The sequence below is a fragment of the Trematomus bernacchii genome, unplaced genomic scaffold, assembly GCF_902827165.1.
Source record: "Trematomus bernacchii unplaced genomic scaffold, fTreBer1.1, whole genome shotgun sequence".
Taxonomy (NCBI): Eukaryota; Metazoa; Chordata; class Actinopteri; order Perciformes; family Nototheniidae; genus Trematomus; species Trematomus bernacchii.
In genome coordinates, this window is record NW_022987656.1 from 2,010,643 (window position 1) to 2,026,457 (window position 15,815).

The following is a 15,815-nucleotide window of genomic DNA, read 5'->3' on the forward strand; positions in this document are numbered from 1 at the left end:
ATAGCATGGAAGTGAAAAGGCAAAGAAAGTGGTGGGACTGTTTGAGTGTATGTCACTGATTGGAGCTCAAAATAAAGTTATTTGTTTGCTTAGATTCGTCAGGTGGACTCAAACGAGCCTCCAACTGAGTGCTAATGTCGCTCTGTGTCTCCTGGGAGAGTAGCAACAGTTAACTGACTGCTAACAAGTGCACCATATCAACTTTATGAGATGACAGTATGTCAGCTCATTGCATTGCTCCCAAGAGGCCAGAAATCAATTGAGGCAGGTTTAAAGCTCAGAAAACCTTCTTAGTTTTAATTAGTTTCATTTTAGTTTAATACACCTTTATAATTAAAGGTCAGCTAATCTGGTTCATTAGTGCAGTGTGGTAGTGGAGCTGACTTCACATAAGATTGACAGTTCAGGAAGCATGAGCTAACACTTAATTGTTGCATTTTCATTGGTTCATAGAAAAGATGACATCACAATTTTCCAACTGAGCCCTGCCCACTTCAGTGCAATGAGGATACATATAAAGTCTTATGACCTTAAAAGTGACCTTTAAAAAGGCCTTCTTACTATGCATTTCACGTAGTAAAAAGATGTCATAATTACATTTTTAAGGACCTTTAACAAAATAACATATTCTCATTACGTAATCGATTTTCACGACCCATTAACAAGCACTTATTTCAATGTCTTTCATGATCTTTCCATACCTTTGAGGACAGAGATGTGCTGTGGCGTCTCTCCCATCTCCAGGTTGTCAGAGTCTCGCAGCTCCACCTTGTCGTAGCCGTACCAGCCCAGCAGCTCGTTCATGGTGTTCTCTGCAAAGCTCTGCGACACAAACACGAACCACTCAGACTAGCTTACATAGTTACAGAGGCAAACTTCTTCACAGTTGAATGAAGTAGAATGAGAATTCAGGTGACTTGTAAAAGGAAGTGCAACGATCTGTTACTTTGTTGCATTTGCTGTTCACATTTCTTCAACTAATCATGCAGAGATATTGCAAACTCAAAACAAAAGTTGAATAGAATATCACAATGTAGGTTTTTCTCAAGATATTATTCATAAGTAGGTAAGACTACCTAATTGGGATTAACTCTGACTAAATGCTGCAGAGCCAAACTAATGGTCCTTATTGTAAATTAAAATAGGAGGAAGTAAACAGAGTGTAATAAAGACTGGTCACAGAAAACTAACCACAAACAGCTTATCACATAAGAGTCAAATAGAAACCAATTGAATTTGAAAAAGCACTTCATCTAATATGGCAGAGGGGTTTAATGTTTATTTATGGTATACACGTTATCTTCATAGTTCTCAGTGTGCCTCAACCCACTAGAAAAGCCAACTAAGTTATGGGTTTTAAGCCTTTATTTGTTTTATTCTTATATCATTTCACATTATATTATACATTTTCATATGTACAGGTTTTTATGAATGCAATTTATTTTCATTATTGTTTTTTATGTATAAAGCATAGTATGTTGTGCCGTTAGAAGGGCCTGGGTATTAAGATTTACTTACCAAAAGAATCACACGGCAGCTATTGTGCATATGAGAATATCATTATGCAGAATTATATTATGTTTTTTTTTTTATATCATTTTCTAATTCTATTGTTCTTGGCACAGCCCTGTTCTTGCCATTTGCTGTCTATTTTAAAGTTTGATTCCCTGTTTTATTTCTGCAATATTTGTTTTGATTTATTGTCTTTTTTTTCTACTTGATAAATAATTGTGTAAGACTATTCCTTAGTTCCCAAGCGCTTTTTAACATTTAACTGGTTATATATTAGAGTAGGAACACTACTACGGTGGCCGACAGGTGCAAACGAGCTACAACAGCCCAACATTTCCATCAGTAGAAATACGCTGCAGTTTCAAAAAATATGCAAATAAAAAACACAAAATGGGCCAAAACACATGCAAATTAAGAGACATCTTCACCAACTTGACAACACATGTGCAGCGTTTAGAAAACATTGACCAACTTGACAAAGCATATGCAAATGTTTTAGGCCATTGTAGAACTTTTGCACCTGTTGGCCAATGTACACTACATGTAGTCTACATCTCCATCTTTGTGAACAACCAATCACAATACAGTAAAAACACTAATAAAGAGTCAAATACTTTGGGATTTCAGCTGTCACTGAGCAGTAAATAGCACTTCATAGTTAAGAGCATATAGTCTTGTGACAAATGCCATGCAAGTTGCTTTGAGCCCGGCAGTAAAGTCCTAACATTCAGCAGCAGCACAGCAACGCAGAGTGCTCTGCAGGTAGTTAGTGCAGGCATGCAAAAGTAAATCCAACTATATGCAGGTGAAACATATTTCCTCCTCAACAGCCACAGTCAGTAAACACTGTACTCCACAGGAAACCCTGCTAATGCATACAGTCCATTATCTATACACCTCTCCCATGGAATATTCCCATATGCGTTAATTCACTGAACCAGAAACTTTGGTAAATGGTTTAAGCAATCGTTTGAGTCTCAAAAATGGAAACAAATTGAGGATGATCAGCTGTAATGATTTGGTCTGAGCGATAAAATATTACTCACAGGTCACTTAACTATCAGCTTAGAGATAACACTGCTCATCTGCGCTTTAAACAGTGTTTAACTCATATTGCTGCTCAACAGTTTTTCTGTAAATGTTTTTCTATGATTCCCATTTGGAAACTAATGGATAGGGACTTGTCTGCGAACATCGACATCTTGTAGAGTTGTATTACAGGCCTGCAGGGGCACCATGCAGCAGGGAACTGTACTATATATTGCCATGGAGATGACCCGCCTTGACATTCCATTGGTTGGTTTGCTCCAGATCAACTTGACAAGACTCAATGCATTTTTTTACAACCAGTCACACTTTACTATGTACTGCATTATCTCATCATATCACTACACACATAAGTCACTAAATCAGACAGGTAAATGGCAATTACAAATGTTTTACCTGGCACATTTGCCCGGTCTAAACTGCAAAATACCGACAAATATAGATTCTTGGTAAAGCAAATATGTTAGTGAATCAGCCTTCATTGTTCTATCATGTTCATTTTCAGGTTCATATTTGTATATTGTGCTTCTGCTGTGACTCATTTGCTCTGATTGGTTAGCTGGCCAGTTCTGTTGTGATTGGTTAACCGCTTAGAAATCCCGCCCCCTTAGACCCCATTTACACAGGAACGCAAACGAACCGAATTCGATATCAAAAAAGTCTTCCGTCCACACGAGACCGCTCGAAAGCGCTGGAGACGCTGTAGTACATATGCCGGGCCTGTAAGTGGCGCTGTACTTCCGCCACAAAATACACCAAAAGCAGCGAAGAAGACCCCCCGAGCATGGTTGCCATGGTTGCCCTTCTGTTTATTTTCCGCGGTGGATTTAGCAACATGTAGTTCATGTAATTCTCCATGTCCACTTGTTGCTGATGGTTGTGGTAGAGGAGCTGTAGATTTTGCACTAACATCTGTAGCATGGTCAGTAGCAGTAGCAGTAGCTACTGACCATGCTACAGCATTGAACAGCAGTGAGCAGCAGAGGTGGGGAGAGGCGGGGCTATGGCTTCATCGTTATCAGGAAATTATCGTATAGGGCGTACACACTGAGCCATTTGGCCCCCCAGAGCGTTCCGTCCGCAGATCTATCCACCTTGGGACCCGTTATCGTTTTAGGGGTCCGTTTCCGCGGTTCCGTTACGGCCTCGTGTGAACGAACGGGCTATACGAAAGAGAAAAGTAGCAGATACAACCCGTTTCGTTCTCGTGTAAACAGCGCCTTAGCCTATCAAGTACAATGTGTTGGAACACCAGCCAATAGGAGAGCGAATTTCACCAAGTCACGCCATTACGAAAGTTAACAAAGGAGTACAATCAAGGCAATTCAACACATTGAACGTGGATTGCTAAGAGGCGGGACATTTCTGACACATAAGAGATTGACCAATCACAACAAGGCCATCCAGCTAACCAATCAGAGCAGACTGGGCTCTGGTTTCAGACAGAGGGTGAACAGAGGTGCTGCAACACAGGCAGTATGAGAAAAATAAAGAGCTTTTTGAACATTAAAGCATGGAGACATGTAGAGGCACAACATACAAATATGAACCCTTAATTAACACAATATGTCCTTTTTAAATAAAAAAACGTTGGGTTTTGGACTGATGAAACGATACATTTAAAGACTTCCCCTTCAACTTTGAGAAACTGGGTTGGGCATTTTTCACTATTTCTCACATTTCGTAGACAAAGCGATTAAATCGAGAAAAGAACCAGCAGATTAATTGATAAAGAAAATGATCGTTAGTTGCAGGCCATCATTGCACACAGACAGTAAGTGTTTTCTTCCCGAGAGGATGAGAGAGAGAGAAGTTCTGACTTGAGTGCAGATTCCTCTGGAGAGTGTGCTCTCACTGCTGGAGGCAGGACTGAAGTATTGATTCATGATTTCCTGTGGGTGGAAAAGTGACCGACTCTGAAACCAGAATTTAATTTGGGCAAATAAACTGAAACTGCAAGGTCTCAGTGGAGATGGGTTATGGTGTATTTTCCCAATGAAACACCTTATGTAGCTCTGGCCTGGTGGAACACCAACATGGAGACAGGAGGGTCAACTGAATCAATTAGTGAATAAAATACAACTAACAGAAAGCGCAGTTTGGCTATTGTTTACAGAGGTAAAGGTGATTCAATGGGGAATAAACCCACACACACACATATATTAACACAGTTTGGACTGTCTTTGCATATTTGAGACATTGTAGTATAGTATGTTAGCAACAGAGGCAGATTTCCTCCTGCTTCATTGGCACATTCACTCTGTTTACAGGCATTCATGATGTGTGGTATTTGCAATTAAGAGTAGTAACTGCTCAAGGATCAGTTATGCTTTGTTCATACAGAGCACAGTTTCTGCTTTTCTGTGCAGAAGTGAATTATCCACACCAAGTAAAAGGTCTATATACTGGAATGAAGAATGACAGCAGTTATTGATCTGCCTGTTATGAAATACCGCTGTGGTTGGGTTGTCAATGGGCAGACATGGCACAAAGGTGGAGGGTTCACTTCAAGTCAATTACAGGTGAAGCAGTGTTGACAAGAAACACCGTGTATGAACATCTGGAAGTCCCATTGCAGCATCTAACACTGACAAGACATGCGGCTGTTATTAACAGTAATTAAAGTCTAATCCAAACACTTGGAATCTCAGGGTTTCTCTTACAAAGGTTGGTGGTGAAGCAGTGCAGGCTGTTAATGAGGACAGCTCCTATTTGCTCGTGTAACAGTGCTTCTGATTGAACAATGCTGAGTGACAGCAGTGCTCACTCTGCCTGAAGGTTCCTGGAAGTCAGATGTACTACCCTACCACTTCCTGATCCGAGCTAAAGTTCCTGACAGCTACAGTGGAGGAAATAAGTATTTGATCCCTTGCAGATTTTGTAAGTTTGCCCACTTACAAATAAATTAACAGTCTAAATTGTAATGGTAAGTTTATTTTAACAGTGAGAGTAAGAATATCAAAAAGAAAATCCAGAAATAGACATATATAAAAGAGAAAAATGTATTTGCATTTAACTGTGGGAAATAAGTATTTGATCCCCTTGCAAGTACTTGGTGGAGAAACCCTAGTTGTACAGCACAGAGGTCAGATGCTTCTTGTAGTTGGTCACCAGGTTTGTGCACATCTCAGGAAGGATGTTGGTCCACTCCTCTCTGAAGATCCTCTCCAAATCCTTAAGGTTTTGAGGCTGATGCTTAGCATCTCAAAGCTTCAGCTCCCTCCACAGATTCTCTATGGGATTAAGGTCTGGAGACTGGCTAGGCCACTCCATCACCTGAATGTGCTTCTTCTTTAGCCACTCCTGTGTTGCCTTGGCCGTATGTTCAGGGTCATTGTCCTGCTGGAAGACCCCTCCATGATCCATGTTCAGTGTCCTGGCTGAGGGAAGGAGGCTATCGGCCAATATTTTCCCGTCCTGTCCCCTTAGCCGAGAAACACCCCCAAAGCATACTGTTTCCACCTCCATGCTGGACGGTGGCGATGGTGTTCTGGGGGTTATAGTCAGCATTTCTCTTTTTACTAAATGAACATCATGCTGTATTTAAAAAGTTTTTAAAACTAGTGATTGAGAATATAAAACTGTCAATAAAATGTTAACTGAGGTAAAAAGTTGTGAATATAAAAGATATTTCTAACTATGGTGAGTCGTTAGCAGTGTCCCAGGTTGGAATCCGAGCTGCGGCACTTGGCTGCACATTGCCGTCACTCACTCCACCTTCAGTGTCTATCTTAAGGTGCACTTAAAAAAGGCAAAAATTCCTTGAAAAGTTTAAAAAACATAGCTTAAGAACATGTATGATATCTAAACTCAAGAAGTTTTCTAATATAGTCCCTGTTGGATTGTTCTCAACAATTAACCAAAATGTAACCGTGCTCTGGCAAACTCAAAGTAAACACTGGCAAACACAACTGTAGCAATTATCCCAACTTGAAGGATGAAACCCTGTGTAGAAAAAGTCAAGAAGAAAAACCTTTTGAACAAACGAGTTGGAGCATAACCCGACTGGATGTCCTCCTGTGGCTGTAAAACAACCGCATCACAGAGACAAAAAAACACAGCATCTCTCTGTCTCCCTTTCCTCTCTGCCATCCTGTCCTCTGTGTCACGCTTGAGAAAGTGGGAGTAATATTAAGAGTGGAATCTAATCCCGGTTGGCGACTCATCAAAGCAGCGGCACCAGCTCTGGCTCTGGCTGAGCTGGGGAGGTGAAGGCGTTGGAGGAACAGAATGGGCTACCGAGGTCTATATGTCACACTAAATGTACAGTATAGCCTTTTTATTTGGTTTCACACATACAAAATCCCTTTTTTATATCAGTGTTTATTCATCCCAAAAGCCTCAGCTGAACAAAGGTCAGCTGGAAGTGCAGTTTTTGCTTCAGGTTGCCAAAATTATGTTATTATTTATGGAGTTAAAAGGGTTTGGAAAAGGCAACATTTGATAAAATGCACGCCTCCAGGACTTATTATATTGTTGCCCTTTTTACCCTGACCTTTTGTTTGCTGCCAAAATCAAGTCGAAATTCCCCCCTGCCAAACTTTCAGTCCATGTCGGGGTTATTTAAAAAACAAAAAGGCAGCGGCACCATACGATCTGCTCTGGGCGCTCATTGTCCCCAGAGAATGAGAACTATTAAGTGATTCCCACAACTTTTTCTATAGAACCATCATCACATCAACTTGTCCACTTTACACAACACAACAACAACAAAAATGTAATAGACTGACAGGCATAAAAGCTCATTAATGCTGCCAAGAAGACAAACACTTTCTATTTAGTGTCACCATCAGATTACAAATAAATCTATGAATTTTGAGCATCGTCCGTCCATCCATCTTCTACTGCTTATCCGGGGTCGGGTTGCAAAGGGAGCAGTTCCAGCAGGGGGCCCCAAACTTCCCTTCCCTGGTCACACTCACTAGCTCCTCCCAGCTGGACATGCCTGGCACACCTCACTAGGTGTTCCAGGGGTCCAAACCACCTCAACTGACTTCTTTCTACGCAAAGAAGTAGAGGTTCTACTCCAAGTACCTTCTTTTATTTACACATGCTTATTTAAACATCAAGGAAATGGTGGTCTTCCCTCTAAGATCACCTTGTAGTAAACTTAAAAGTCTTTAAAGGGAATACTTCACCCCCAAAATGAGCTTTTGTTAATCAATGACTCACTCACTTGTTCTTGTAGGACTCACGTAGAACGAAAAATCGGAAAACTGAGAAACTTATTTTTAAATTGAAGTGAATGGAGGCTGCGTTAAACAACTGCAAACAAACAACTTAAAACATCTGTTTACAAACTCTCACACAACTATTCTGCATAAACGGTCTCACACTTGTACAGGCGTGTTACTCGTCTTGTTGGTACTTTTTGCACAGAATTTGGGGGTTTTACGTTCACCATGGAACCATGCGAGACAAACAACGTCTGTTGGCCAAGACGCAGGAGAACTCGCCGACGCAACAGTCGGCGTCGGCGAGTTCTCTGGTGACTGCCTGGTGTGTCAGGGCCTTTAAAGAAATCAAGGTAACAGGTGGAAAAATACCCTTGACATTAGAGATGTCCTGATCCGATCACGTGATCGGGGATCGGAGCCGATCACGTGATTCTCAAAAGATCGGAATCGGGAGAAAAAAATCGGGGATCGGGAATCTTTTTTTTTTTTTATATAAAATATTTTTATTATTTTATTTAATGTTACAATACAAAAATGACCATGTTCACGTCTTAAAGTCATCCTGAGGCCTTAGTTTTGGTTTAAAATTACACATGTATGTGTTGCTTCTTTTGGGCTTGTTTTCATAGACCTGGTTGCTTTTTTCTCTCAAATCTGGCAACAGAGTGGGCGCAGTGTCTAATAGTAGCAGTAAGCTAACAAGAGGCTACGTTCAGCTGGTGACTCGGGAGTCGGGACAGAGAAAATGTCAGGAGTTTGGAAGTATTATAAAATTGAAAGCGAAGGCAGTGTAACAGCCAGATGCAATGTTTGCAAGGCGGAGGTTCCGCGTGGTGGAAAGAACAGAGCTACGTTCAACATGACCAATCTAATACGCCACCTGAGAAACAAACACCAACAACAACACAACGAGTACACAGCGGCCACTCAGGTAACGGCACTGAAACAACCGACACTTTCAGAGACTTTTAAAAGGAAAGAGAAACTGCCCCAGAACAGTGAAAAGGCCAAAAAAAGAACAGCCAAGATAGCTGAATTCATCGCGTTGGATGACCAGCCGTTATCTGTTACCTTTTTTTTCTCTTAATGCATTGCATATAGATCGGATCGGGAAAAATCGGTATCGGCAGATTGTCAAAATCAAATGATCGGAATCGGATCGGGAGCAAAAAAAGGTGATCGGGACATCCCTACTTGACATAATGAAATGCTGTGTTTAAAGCGCCCTGTGTAACTTCTGAAAGAAGAAATATCCTACTCTTGCTGTAAATATAGAGAATATACTTGAAATATGTCCATATTATTTCTTCTAAATGAATATATTATTCTAAGAGAAGCCTACTTGTCATACTGTTGGAAGGCAGCATACCATATATTAGCCTCTCAGTAGAGTGGTGCAGGTATGAGTCCTAAAACCTGGAAATGTTTACATTTAGTTTCTTCTGGTTCGCTCAATCAAAGTCTGGGATTTTTTGAATGGATTTTGGTTAGGTCTGTTGTTGACACATGCTTAAGAGATTGTTGTTTTTTGTTCTACAACATAAAATACGTCAGTAAACACCGCGCTGTTGAATGTCAGAAGCTTCTAGGTTTACTAAAAAAGAAACCACTAAACGTCATTGGAGTGAACACAAGTCCGTCTTCAGCTTAGCGGAGGTGATGCTCAGCATTTCAACTGTGATGTCGTTCATTTATAGCCTAACATTAGGTTCTTACTTCTACTTAAAAAATGATAAAGTGTTGTAAATATGTGGAGACTGAGAGTATCTTGTTCAACAAGACGTGTAGATAAACATGTGTTGGCCACAAAGCTTATTTTCTGCTATAATTCAAACTATAATGGAAGAATTGGCTTTGTGTATGTGATCCCTGCAGCACTCTATATACTCACAGGGTGATATTTTAAGATGATTGTGCTCAATTAGGACCGTTTGTGCCATCAGCTTTGAAATCGCTCTGCTAAAGCATTTGTGCACTGAGGGTTTGACCTCTAATATGACAATATTTTGTAGCATTTATACAAACTTTTAACAAGACGAAACCATCAGCAGAAAAACACCCACTTTGTCCTCGTTAAAGACAAGATGGTGGTTTAACAGAGCCTGTGTAGGACGATGATACTTTCACAACAGATTCACGAGCTGATACTTCTCTGCCATATATTCAGCAGTGGACACTGATAAAAATACATTTAAATTCTCCACAGTCTTCCCCTCAGTTTCCCTCCAGTAAGACCCAGTGGTGGCCAGCAGGGCTTGTGGTAATGATGATGGTGGGAACTGGATACCTTGTGGCCAGAAACCAGAGCAGGTCACTGTACACCGTGATAAAATTCCCGAATCCACATGCCAAGTTTCCCCTTTGCCTCCTCCTCCACTTTTCCACTCCTCTCCTGCCTCTCCCTCTCTCCTCTGCTTTCATTCCCTTCTACTTTCCTTGATATCTGATCTGGCCGAGACACTCAGGTTACCGTTTTTACAGCTAAGCCAGCCCTGCGCTGTATACATTCCTTTCTCCACTGTTTCTTAGCCCACTCTCTGCAGCCCTCTCATATCCCCTCCATGCCCACTCCTCCGTGTCCTTGATTACTCACCGGAGCTTATTTTACCGTGGCACACATTAAGCAGCCAGATGAAGGAAACACTGTCGGACTGTATGATCCCTCACAAGGGCACATTGTGTGTCTGTCTGTGTGTTTTGGTCTGAAATATTGAGGATGAGAGAGGAAAACTGGGTCCTTTTGTTCTGAACACTTGATAGAGCAGAATCGAAGACTTTTCTGCAAGAAATCGATACGTTTAACTTATTTGGCTATTATTATGGCACATACTGTTAATAAGGTGCCGCTTGTAATGCTGCGTTCAGGTTAACACGCTAATTTCTAATGCTTCCAACCAATGACCTTAATCAGATCAGATACAATTATATTTGTTCGACAACTTATTAACTCCCGTAATGTCACACTAACAATGAAGGTATTGAAAGGGAAGCTGCAGCTGTTTTTCATCTATCAGTGGATCGCTGTTTTCCTAAATTAAATCTGTAGACAGCCGCTTATATGTGTGTGTGTGTGTGTGTGTGTGTGTGTGTGTGTGTGTGTGCAATAGGAGATGATATTCAAGGTTGCGTAATGAGCTACAATCAAACTTGTTTAGCCTTTGAAAGTGTTTTGACACCTTAACCACATCTGCTCCTTCATTCAGTCGCTTCTCCACGGTATTGACGGAGATAAAGGACTTGTTGTGGGAGAGGTGTTTTTTCCTATAGCCCAACAATAAAACGGTGTTTTTTACTGACATATCTATGGGAAAATCCACAAGCTACTGCTATTTCATTTGGTCAGAGATATCTGAGTAAGTGAGAATGTGAAAATGCAATGTCAAGATTATTCGGTCAAAATATTTGAGATTCGGAACGTTATTCTGATAATATACTGTATAAAATATGCTCAAAACTTCTCAATTTTGCATATTGTAACCACAGGAACTTTAAAAATGTTAAAAGAAATATATTTTTGCATCACATCTTTTTAAAGAAAATAAATTAACGACAAAAATATAAATGTAAAAATAGCAATATTGTATGAGTCTTTTTTACTTGTTATTCCTGCACTGAAAAAACAGGCTGTATTTTTTTCAAATGTTTTATGATAACAGCTACTACAAAGCTTTTTAAAGTCCCTCATGTGAGGATATTCACAAATATCCAGATTTAAATTCAATTTGATCATAATCTATTATAATATCCTAGATCGTCCCGTCCCTAGGTGTATATTCATATCCCATCTCACAGCCATGACTGATAACAGTCACTGCATTGTGCTTACAAATAAAAATGACATATTAGGCTGCTTTCATCAAATTAAATGTTTAACTGACACGTTAAAAACATATTGCGAAATCTGTCAATTCATTGAACCCTGAATGATGACCCACGTCACACAGCATCTATCATAAACCCGCAAATACAACATCAGATCTGACTGACATCCCATAATTACTCGGTCTATCTGATAAATTACAACAGGAGACATTTTAATAGATTTTCACAGTCCAAATAGATTTATGGTAATATTTAGCTCTGAAAAGAATGAGCAAATAAAAACGTGGACAGACAGATGTGTTTAAATGATGCTCATAAAGACTCGGCTCCACTGAGGATACCACAAGTGCTCCCTGATACGAAATAAGGAAATGTCTCCATTGAGAGACCCTGACCGACTCCATTCCCCTCCCACCCACCCACCACCACCACCACCCTGCATCCCCGCCTCCTGTCATCAGGAGCAGACATCACAGGATTTCCTCTAAAACTGAGGATCGTGGCCTTTTTTTTTTAGTTATCAGGAAAAATGTCCAGTTTGTGCCGTTATTGGAAGAAACTCCCTTTTTGTATTGGCAAGTCAGAATGCATATAAGTGGAACACTCACATTAAATACCTCAAAATCAGTAGATCACACTGCAACAACAAAAAGATTCAAATCATCTTAGAATGTTACTGCATGATCCCTTGTTTCTCTGTTAACCACCAACAAAGCATCTATTGTCATCAAAAAAAATAAAATGTGTTTTACAGTAAGTGGTGGCACGTGAACGCGCATGGTATTTTGAAGAGGTCTAAATGCAAAAAAAAAAGGCTTCTTTATCACAGGGTTGTTTCAGGACTCGCTCAGAGCCAGCACCCTCGCGCCTCTCTCTGACAGCCTAAAAACCATAATTTCCACAATAATTCTCCCCAACGTGATCACCTGCAGGTCCACCCGTAAGAGAGCAAATGTGTCTCTGGCCAAATGTGTACAAACAATGAGGAGATGAAGACAAAGCGGACACACATCCTTCCTCTCTCTCTCACACACACACACACACACATTGAGCACTTTCTTTCTCCACAATGAACCGCACAGCTCAGAGCTCAAAAATCACAATATGCACCAAAAAGAAAAAGAAAAAAAGAAACAAGGTGAATATTGGGGATAGGCCGAACACTGGAGACAATGTGCTCATTTCGAGTGCGTAAAGCTCACAGACGCACATCTGGATCACTACGCCTCTGGCCACACACACACACACGCATAAACAAAAACACACACGCATCGTGGAAATGCGAGCGTGCCCCCCCATTGATGTATCCTAATTATGCACATTGGTCTGCTCTCCTTTGCGCCGTAGTGTAACAGTATTAATAGTAATAGTAGAGGCACTGTTGACGCCTTCACTGACGCACTGGATTTTCCATTAACTCCATGAAAGGCAGGCAGGGCAACACAAACGGATACATGATGACATGAGGGCGACACACTGTATTCCTCATTGATTCAAAACTTACTACAGGAGCGCTGAATGGGTGCCGCATCCATTGTGCGAGGCGGTAAATACTGCCGCTGCTCATGCTGCCATTCAGCGTCACAATAGAACTTGGGTATGAAAAAAAAAAATCATAAATCAAAGTTTCACTATCATGCAGCCTATTGCACTTGAGTGTATTTCCACAGAGGAGCAAGCACTCCACGCGTAATCACATGCAAGTGTGCACAGAGCCTGTTTACCTTCATCTCCTCATTTATTTCCCTTTTCACCGGGTGCGCTGGCTTTCGGCTTCTTTTATTTTCCGGAGGTCTGCCCTCTTTTTCCATCTCTGCCATGTTCCCTCTGAGATACTTCTGTCAATATTTGCGGTTGAGGAGGGGGGGTGAGGAGGGGGGTGAGAGAAGAGAGGCAGCTGTTTACAGTCTCCAGACGGCGGATGTCTTGCAGCTTTTCAGCGGCCCGCGTGACGCTGCTGGTGATGCCGCCGAGGGCTTGAGGTGCCCGGCTAAGTCAGCCATCTTCTGCCCGTATCCTCAACGGTCCGTGCGCCAGTGGTGAGCCGCCTCTGTGAGTCAAAGGAGAGGTTGAGTGAGGGGAAAAAACGAGACAGGGGGAGGGGCGTGCGCTGAAACATTATATGACGCGTTGGTGATCAGAGGGGGGCTATTTCTTCTCGCTTTCCCATGGACTGCAATCAGAGCAGTCACATCCACTTAACGCTGCTGCCTATGGTGGGGGGCTGTAAGCAGCAAACAGGTGCCCACACACTCTGCAGTCCCATATTGTTCTTCAGGGGAGGCTAACAACCCACTGCTGTTGGTTAAAATACAATCTGGTGTTTTTATTAGTTTCTTTACAGGTTTAGACACAAACTCAAATTGGAAGTTCCAGAGCATGAGTTCTAACCAAAGGAACTGTGCAGAACCTTGATACTTCACCTCCAAAATGGTCATTTGTAATCAGCTTCTCACCTGGTTCTACCTTGATTTTTTTATCAAACTTTAATTTTCTCTCGTGTCTCCACAGTGATTTAAGAATTTAAAAAAAAAGACATTTCTTGTGTAATGAAAATAATGGAGGGCTGCGTTTAACATAGACACATTTATATAAAATCTGTAATCTGTTTTCAAACTCTGACATAATCCAAATATCATTTATCCAGTTGTATGCTCAGTGCTTTCCAAACACATGTGCTTTTACTAAATTCTTAGTCTTTGAAATATTTCTGAACCGTCCAAATTCTGCGAGTTAAGGTTTTACTGAAAATGCAGTTGACTGGATAAAGGACGATTCAGCCCAGTGTGAGAGTTTGTTAATGGATAGTATCACTAACATTTATAGTGGCCCCCATCTGAATTCATTGAAGAATTTGCTCTCGTTTTGGGGTTCTTCCTTCATTAAAGGGAGAATATATTTATTGAAGATTTCAAGTGAGCACAGTAATTGATTAAGATGAACTGATAATTTTGAGGGTAAAGTATTTGCAGCAAGAAGCTCAATATACAATGGAAAAGTGGACACTAAAAAGGGATGCTCACAGCGACCGGAACTCTTGTTGATATCCGGGGATAATGAATTGGGCTAACTGTCACAGTCACCGGAAAACATTACCTAAAATGTAAGTTTTACTGGCTTATTTTAACAATGTGATCGCATAAGTCCTTCCTATATTATTGCAGATGTGCTGTGAGTTAGCGAGCTAACATAGCTAACCTAGCCATTTCTAATATATTGAGAAAACACAATTATGAAACAGACTAACTCATACTAACGTTACTTCTAATGTAAATGTTTTGGGGCATCGTAAAAGTATACCTTTAAACATCAGTAGGTCAGTGAATTTTGCAGGGATTAAAAGCCAAGCGTTGTTTGTAAGAAATAAATGTTTTGGGGGAAAATCAGGAGCATCTAGAGCAGTGCTTGATGATGGCAGACATTGCACAAAATATTGTGTATGTCCAATTAGAATAAAACTGCAGTCTAAAAACAAATCCTTCATCATAGTGAGGTAAAAGGTTAAACACTCTCTCATAGGAACAAAGGGAACATTTGACCATCATGCATCAAATATTAAAAGTTGCCATTTAGCCTCAGAGTGTCTCTTCTTCTGCATTAGGTCGTTCCCTCAGGCAACAACATGCATTGCACACGTTTTTCTAGGTGTCTAAAGTATTTGCAGGAATCTCAAGGTTCAGTTATCAGACTTTTAAGGGACTAGAACATTTGAGTTTGTAACAAAGGTCTCGCATACTGTTGGTCAGATTTAAACCCAAGACATCACATTTTCAGCCTTGAAGTGGTTTTGTAATTTGCAACACATTTCCAAAGAACTGCTCCCTCAAGTCCAACGGTTTATACCAGAACCCCGAAATATCAAGTAAGACCGATAGCTGAAGAAATACAAGATGGTACCATGAAAGTCACATTTCTTTTTAAAAACCCTTATCCCAAAAAATATGTATGTATGTAATATAGATACTTACAGTGCGTCTACAAATGTTTTGTTGATCCAGGTTTCCACATATCTCTTCCATGGAAAAACCTCCAATCAACCAATGCACGCTATAACACTTCTCACCGCAGACACTTCAGAAAGCACAGGTGTGATTGATTATGTTAATGCAGAGCCCTTGTTCACAAAATGAGTTCCACCTGTGTGTTTCCTGCTAAAACAAGTCTAATAGCTGCTGTGTCAAAGATACTCAAAAACAGTGTTAGGCAGTAACAGTCAAAAGCGTACTAAATGTAAGTTATTAATCAAAATGTTGGTGA

General features: G+C 40.7%; 1 protein-coding gene across 3 annotated transcripts in view; it reads right to left on the bottom strand.

Annotated features, from left to right (window-relative positions):
- Positions 1–15,558, bottom strand: part of sobpa (sine oculis binding protein homolog (Drosophila) a) — a 41,340-nt gene extending 25,782 nt beyond the window's left edge. For all 3 annotated transcript variants that reach the window (XM_034135144.1, XM_034135143.1, XM_034135142.1), the window contains exons 1-3: positions 15,527–15,558; positions 13,283–13,608; positions 702–822 (exon numbers count right to left, since the gene is read on the bottom strand). In XM_034135144.1, coding sequence (XP_033991035.1) covers positions 702–822; positions 13,283–13,378 — 217 coding nt within the window. In that variant the 5' untranslated portion in view covers positions 13,379–13,608; positions 15,527–15,558. The remainder of the gene's footprint in view (positions 1–701; positions 823–13,282; positions 13,609–15,526) is intronic.
- Positions 15,559–15,815: the final 257 nt, after the last annotated feature.